Below are 7705 nucleotides of genomic sequence, written 5' to 3'. Positions count from 1 at the left end.
GCTTCATATTAACTCTAAGCACATAGCAGCACATGCTACTGGTGGTGGTACTATCAATCTCTGGCCTGCTTCCAAGCATCTGCTGCAATTTGCCCTGTGTGCCAACCGAGGGTGCATCCCAAATGCCACCCTATTTCCTTTATAGTCCACTACCTTTGATCAGAGCCCATAGGGTTATAGTGCCATTTTGGGCGCAACCATACTTTTCATGGGAGATGGTTGCATGCATCACATGTTTACAGGCAGAATACAGATGACATTACAGCAAAGAAATCAAGTTCAAAACGGCTTTATTAACAATGACAGTAGTGTTTATACAAGACCAGAGCTAAGATGAATCTAAAATAAATCAGATATGAAAAAAGATCCCAGCTAAACATGGATTGATATCATTTGGACTCATGGGCGGACAGGCCATCTGGCTATTCGGGCAAATAGCAGATGGGCTGGTCCATTTTTAGCCCAGTGGGCCTGTGTAACTTTTTTATTTTTGAGCAAAATGATCATTATCTGCGTAACAATGGGGACCTCAAGGGGAGGGGGGGCACAACTAAAAAAATGGGCAGGTGTGTTAGAAATGCCAGGGCCGATTTCTGGTCCCAGTCCGCCACTGTTTGGACAGGATTTGTTTAATCCCTTATAATGTATTATAAAAGTATAATAAATATGGAGGAAATTGTTTGAGAAGAGACTGAAAACCCCTGATGAGACGCTAAAAGAGCTGTAAACAGTTTGTTTTTTAAACTTCATTAAAATACAAAACACACATGCTTCCCACGTTGTTCCTGAATAGGCAGTTCATAGCATACATACCGGTACAAATGGAATCAAAGAGTTCATACTAAAAAAAGAAACATTAGGCTACACATCCTTCACAGACACGCAACAACGCAAGACAAGACTGACTATTGCTATTCCTCTGCTCTGACTAGAATGATCATCTCAAACTGATCATTTCATAAAGTCTGTATAGTAAATATACATGACGTAAATCTTCTTCTGACTACTGGGCTACATTTGAATACAGCCTGAGGTATGCTTTAACTTCAGCATTTGAGACAAAGCTCAAAATCAAAACCCCCAAAAATAGCTGGAACAAAATTATAGGAAATATTTAAATAATGCAGAGACGGCAGCTCCACTTGAAAGTTCCGTTTTGAAAACGCCACACTTAAAGGGGTGCCTAAAAGCCACTGCAGCATCTTGTTCTTTTAAAGATTTGGACTTCAAAATAAAAAATATATAAAAACAGGAAAACGCCAATAATGCCTTGCCAAAGTGCCATACCTCTGGTCGCTTTCCAGACAACTACATGCATCGCATCAACCAATTGTTGTGTGCCACATCATCGACTGAACAGTCGGGAATCAGATTGCTATATCATATGGTGCGGTTAGCTGATACGTTAAACACCTATCCAGGAATTGAGATCTGGCATGCATCTGCAATGTAGTCAACTAGGAACATGACCATTATAACCTGTAATCCTGTCAGTTAATGACCATTGATTGGTCTGACCACCAAATAGAACCCCAGGTCTAACCTGTCCTTCAACAAACACAGTGACCAAAACAACAACAAAACAACTGAGAAAATTCACAAATCAATATTCCCTTCTTTTCTGCTTATTCTGCTTACGCCCAATGTCTACCTCATCCAGTCTAAGCCCAGATAGCTGGAGGTCTTGGAGGGATTGGGCCAGGGGCTTATGGACTTGGACGGGGAGGGGCCGCTGGACCCGGATGGGGATGGGCTTTAGGTCAGGGTCAGACAAGATGGGGTCTAAGGCTGGCAGAGGGAGGTAGCCTCCGTCTCTGGGCAGACACAGACAGCAGCCAGCACCAGCCAGGTCCAGCTCGCTGTACTCGAAGCCAGCCCTCTTGAGGATCTTGAAGTCCACCATGTCCATGGACTCACTCATCTCCACCAGAAGGTTCCAGAACATACAGCTCAGCATGATGCCCATCAGCTGGAGAGACACACAGGGAACAGAGCAGAAAGGCCAGTAGCATTTAGACTCTGACACTGGGACTAGTACACCACACAGCCCATCAGCTGGAGAGAGAGGTAACATAGAAGACCAGAGAGACCAGTTAGAGTTAGACTCTGATACCCTATTCACTTTATATTCCACTACTTTTGACCAGGGCCCATAGGGACAGGTACCCACAGCCAGGGGGAAATATTACAGCTGTAGATACAAGGACCATGTAACTATGTACTTAAATATATTGCACTGTCATGTGTGTGTTTAATGTGCTTGTATGTACCTGACACTACAAAAGTTGCAGAGGCACACAAATATCCAACTTTTGAATGAATTAATATCTTACTTTGGTCCCAAGGTGAGCTATGCCTGGGCAAGCCAACTTGAGCGTGCTGTTGTCCATTCCCCAGTGCTTTAAAAATGGACTAGTTCACCTGAGCTGGCCTGATAAGAACCCCCAGTTTCCTTTTCCATTTGAGAAAGTTTTCTGCAGCCAGTCTGTGGTCTACTGAACCCTGGTGTACTGGACTGTCTGTCTGCTACTGAACAATCTGCTACTGGACTGTCTGTCTGTCTGCTACTGGACTGTCTGCTACTGGACTGTTTGTCTGCTACTGGATTGGAATGTATGTCTGCTACTGGACTGTCTGTCTGCCTGCTATTGGACTGGACTGTATGTCTGCTACTGGACTGGACTGTCTGTCTGTCTGCTACTGAACTGGACTGTCTATCTGCTACTGAACTATCTGTCTGCTACTGGACTGCATGTCTGATACTGGACTGACTGTCCGATACTGGACTGGAATATCTGATACTGGACTGCCTGTCTGTCTACTACTGGACTGGACTTTCTGTCTGCTACTGGACTCATGGCCAAATAGTGCAGCGACTGCAGACTCAGTATGTGGTGTTATTACACGTCTCCAGGGGGGCTCACATAGAAGTCTGGCTGCAAAACTTTCACAGCACAGGAGAGGAGTGAGGCCGGGGTAGGAAATGGAATAGAGAGAATGGATGAAAGAGAAAGAGGAGAGGAAGAGAGAATGGGGGGACAAAATAAATTAGAGACAGACAGACAACAGATAATCAAGGTAGATGGATTATTTTAAATATGTTATTGGACAATAAACAGATATGGCTTATTAACCTATACGGTCCAAATAATGATGATCCAAGCTTCTTTCAGGATATATATAAGAATTGATCAACTCTACAAGCAACACTAGACTATTATTATGGTGGGGGATTTTAATATGGTTTTAAATACTTTCTTATGTCATCTCTGGCACCAAAAGTTTAAAAAGTGTTGATAGGGGACAGAATGCTGTCAGATTATCACATAATTGTCATAAATATTACTCTTTCAGAAATTCCACATGGGAGAGGATATTGGAAATTTAATCAAACCCTACTGGATGATAACTTGTTTTTAACTAGGACAGAATAATTTATAACTGGACTTTTCCCGACATTACATACAGATCCTTACTGTATGGGACACTTTTAAATGTGTCTTTAGAGGCCATGCAATTCAGTACTCATCTATAAAACAAAAGCAATTTAGATCAAAAGAGTCCAAATTAACAAAGGATTTTTTTTTTTTTTAAAAGGTTTAATTTTTGTAAATGATATCATAAATAAGAATGGTGGAGTTACATCACAGGTGCAGCTAACACAGACATGGACAAAATTACAACCAACTAATTACATCATTATCACAAAAATGGAAGAGGCAAGTAGAAGGGGGAAAAGTAAGGAACTTGTCTGTCGGCCCTGCATTAAAGAACATAAATGGTTAAAGAAAATTGTGATAAATGAAAACAGACCAATTTCATTTAAGGACCAAAAAATTGACAGCTGTGCCATATACCTTATACCAAATAGTTGGGAGGAGATTTTCGATGTACCGATTCCATGGCACATGGTCCATGAATTGACACGCAAAACAACGCCTGATTCAAACTTCACATTTTTCTATTTAAATTATTATACAAAAATCTTGCAACCAATAGAATGTTATATATATATATATATATATATATATATATAATAATATATATAAATATAATATATATATATAAAATATATATATATATATTATATAATATATATATATATATTATATAATATATATATATATATATATATATAAAATATATATATATATATAAAATATATATATTATATATATATATATATATATATTATATAATATATATATATATATATATATATAATATATATTTATATATATATATATAATATAATATATATTTATATATATATAAATAATAATATATAATATATAATATATATATATATATATATGGGGGATCTTCCCAGCTCTGCAGATTTTGCTGTGAGGAGGCAGAGTCATTAGATAATTTATTTTGGTCCTGTCCACATGTAACTTGTTTTTGGTCACAGGTCCAGGAATGGCTGAAGAATTGCAACATTTACCTAGAACTAACACTACAGATAGCAATACTGGGTGATTTGAAAAATCATAGTCAATCGATCAATAATATAATAATTATTTTAGCAAAAATGTCTATCTTTCTATCTTTAATTTCCAATCTGTAGAAGCTATGAGAATAGAAAGGTTCAGAACTTACAGTATGTGAAGCATCACAGTACAGTTGAAAAATATATGGCAAATAGAAATCCAAAATGGATGGTGTTAAGAGATAGATGGGAGGGGTTGAATTGAGCTGAAGGGTGGGAATAATAACAAGATAACCAATGTAAAAAAATATGGGGTTTGTAAAATGTATATAGGTTCAGAAATGTTGTGAAAGAGCACAGTTACAATTAGAAATCAACCTGAATGGACATCAGAAATAGAAAAGGACTAAAAACAAACAAAATATAACTATTGTAAAATAGATTGTGTCTGTAAAATGTGTATAATATGTATAAACTGAAGGTAAAAGCCTACTGTTGTGTATTGTTTATTAGTTTATTAGTTTGTTTATTAGTTTACTCAAATTGGGGGAGGGGTGGTAGAGTTTGCGTGGAATAATAAAGATATATATTAAAAAAGCATGTACAGTGCCTTGCGAAAGTATTCGGCCCCCTTGAACTTTGTGACCTTTTGCCACATTTCAGGCTTCAAACAAAGATATAAAACTGTATTTTTTTGTGAAGAATCAACAACAAGTGGGACACAATCATGAAGTGGAATGACATTTATTGGATATTTCAAACTTTTTTAACAAATCAAAAACTGAAAAATTGGGCGTGCAAAATTATTCAGCCCCCTTAAGTTAATACTTTGTAGCGCCACCTTTTGCTGCGATGACAGCTGTAAGTCGCTTGGGGTATGTCTCAGTTTTGCACATCGAGAGACTGACATTTTTTCCCATTCCTCCTTGCAAAACAGCTCAAGCTCAGTGAGGTTGGATGGAGAGCATTTGTGAACAGCAGTTTTCAGTTCTTTCCACAGATTCTCGATTGGATTCAGGTCTGGACTTTGACTTGGCCATTCTAACACCTGGATATGTTTATTTTTGAACCATTCCATTGTAGATTTTGCTTTATGTTTTGGATCATTGTCTTGTTGGAAGACAAATCTCCGTCCCAGTCTCAGGTCTTTTGCAGACTCCATCAGGTTCTTTCAGAATGGTCTTGTATTTGGCTCCATCCATCTTCCCATCAATTTGAACCATCTTCCCTGTCCCTGCTGAAGAAAAGCAGGCCCAAACCATGATGCTGCCACCACCCTGTTTGACAGTGTTCAGGGTGATGAGCTGTGTTGCTTTTACGCCAAACATAACGTTTTGCATTGTTGACAAAAAGTTCAATTTTGGTTTCATCTGACCTGAGCACCTTCTTCCACATGTTTGGTGTGTCTCCCAGGTGGCTTGTGGCAAACTTTAAACAACGATTTTTATGGATATCTTTAAGAAATGGCTTTCTTCTTGCCACTCTTCCATAAAGGCCAGATATGTGCAATATACGACTGATTGTTGTCCTATGGACAGAGTCTCCCACCTCAGCTGTAGATATCTGCAGTTCATCCAGAGTGATCATGGGCCTCTTGGCTGCATCTCTGATCAGTCTTCTCCTTGTATGAGCTGAAAGTTTAGAGGTCTTGGTAGATTTGCAGTGGTCTGATACTCCTTCCATTTCAATATTATCGCTTGCACAGTGCTCCTTGGTAAGTTGGTTGTCTGATTGGAGGCAGTTGCGCAAGTGTGTGTGTTGGGTGTTTGTCTGTGTCTGTGACTGACCTGTGGCAGCCCTATAGCACAGCAGAGTCCAATAGTTGCTCCCACGTTGTCTCCCATCCACAGGTTGACAGCATGGATACAGCCCCGCACATGGATCACCTCATCCAGGAGCTCACGCTGACAGAGAAAGAGAGAAGAGCGGTATAATGAAAGAGAGAGAGACTACAGTACATGAGATGCATTTGACTGATTGTAGACATGTTTTAAATATATGTCATCAAGGCAAAAGAAAGACAGTAATTTCACAGATGATGAGGCACTACAATGCTAACATGAACAATAGAAAAACAGTGGATTTTCTTCATTTTTATCTACTACGACAAACTAATATTGTGCCTTAAACTAATAAACTATTCCCCACAAACAGCTGAGATTTTCCATAGTACCAAAGAAAATATGGAGGTGAGAACATCTCAAGGACAGAAAACAGAGACAGCTGAATCAATATCACAACAACACCAGCCACTACCAGCTGGCACAATATATCGTGACTCAGTTAGTCTACCTTATTTTCAGCATGCTGCAGCTACAGAAAATAAAATGTTTTGGGGCCATGAAAGTAAATGATCCTGCTGCTGCTCTTTTCCCTTTTGTAGTCTCTGAATGCGTCCTGATGCGGGCCCTGGTCAAAAGTAGTGTACTATGTAGGGAAAAAGGTGCCATTTGGGACGTAACTCCTGTCTCTGTGCAGAATGACAAACTCCACAGACTAATGAAGACCAAAAAGTGAGCAGAACACTGGGGGGGTCACAGCCTATTAGGAGTGGAATATAGCAACTTATTTTACCCTTACCTGTTGGCTGAGAGTCTTGTAACCACAAAGAGTGTTGACAACCTCTCCCACCTGGGAAAAATGAGACAGGAAGAGATGAAGATCATGAAGAAGAGGATTCATGTATATTGTCCATTGTTCTGTGCAAAGATAAGAAGAAGAAAAAACTACAAACATTTCCTAAGTCAGATATGCTTGTAGTGGCCCAGTTAAAAACACATCTACGCACGTTGGACACACACACATCCCCTAATCTGTGTTTATAGCTGTTTGGCGCTTTGGAGTTGCCCTGCGTGGGCACAGACCAGACAGAGGAAGAGAAGAATAGATGAAGAGAAGAATAGATGAAGAGAAGAATAGAGAGAGAGAGAGAGAGAGAGAGAGAGAGAGAGGAAGAGAGAAGGAGAGGAATAGATGGAGAGAGAGAGAGAGAGAGAGAGAGAGAGAGAGAGAGAGAGAGAGAGAGAGAGAGAGAGAGAAAGAGAGAGAGAGAGAGAGAGAGAGAGAGAGAGAGAGAGAGAGAGAGAGAGAGAGAGAGAGAGAGAGAGAGAGGAAGAGAGAAGGAGAGGAATAGATGGAGAGAGAGAGAGAGAGGAAGAGAGAAGGAGAGGAATAGATGGAGAGAGAGAGAGAGAGAGAGAGAGAGAGAGAGAGAGAGAGAGAGAGAGAGAGGAATAGATGGAGAGAGAGAGAGAGAGAGAGAGAGAGGAATAG

General features: G+C 39.6%; 1 protein-coding gene across 1 annotated transcript in view; it reads right to left on the bottom strand.

Annotated features, from left to right (window-relative positions):
- Positions 1-273: 273 nt before the first annotated feature.
- The window catches only part of LOC118358492 (tetraspanin-15-like), a 43015-nt gene continuing 35583 nt past the window's right edge, over positions 274-7705 (bottom strand). Inside the window, exons 6-8 of the mRNA XM_052479069.1 lie at positions 7013-7063; positions 6220-6336; positions 274-1969 (exon numbers count right to left, since the gene is read on the bottom strand). Of these exons, the coding sequence (XP_052335029.1) occupies positions 1604-1969; positions 6220-6336; positions 7013-7063 (534 nt within the window). The 3' untranslated portion in view covers positions 274-1603. The remainder of the gene's footprint in view (positions 1970-6219; positions 6337-7012; positions 7064-7705) is intronic.

This window comes from Oncorhynchus keta, chromosome 25 (genome assembly GCF_023373465.1).
Source record: "Oncorhynchus keta strain PuntledgeMale-10-30-2019 chromosome 25, Oket_V2, whole genome shotgun sequence".
NCBI classification, from domain to species: domain Eukaryota; kingdom Metazoa; phylum Chordata; class Actinopteri; order Salmoniformes; family Salmonidae; genus Oncorhynchus; species Oncorhynchus keta.
The sequence above is the reverse complement of the archived record's forward strand: the minus strand, read 5'-3'. Positions and strand labels throughout refer to the sequence as shown.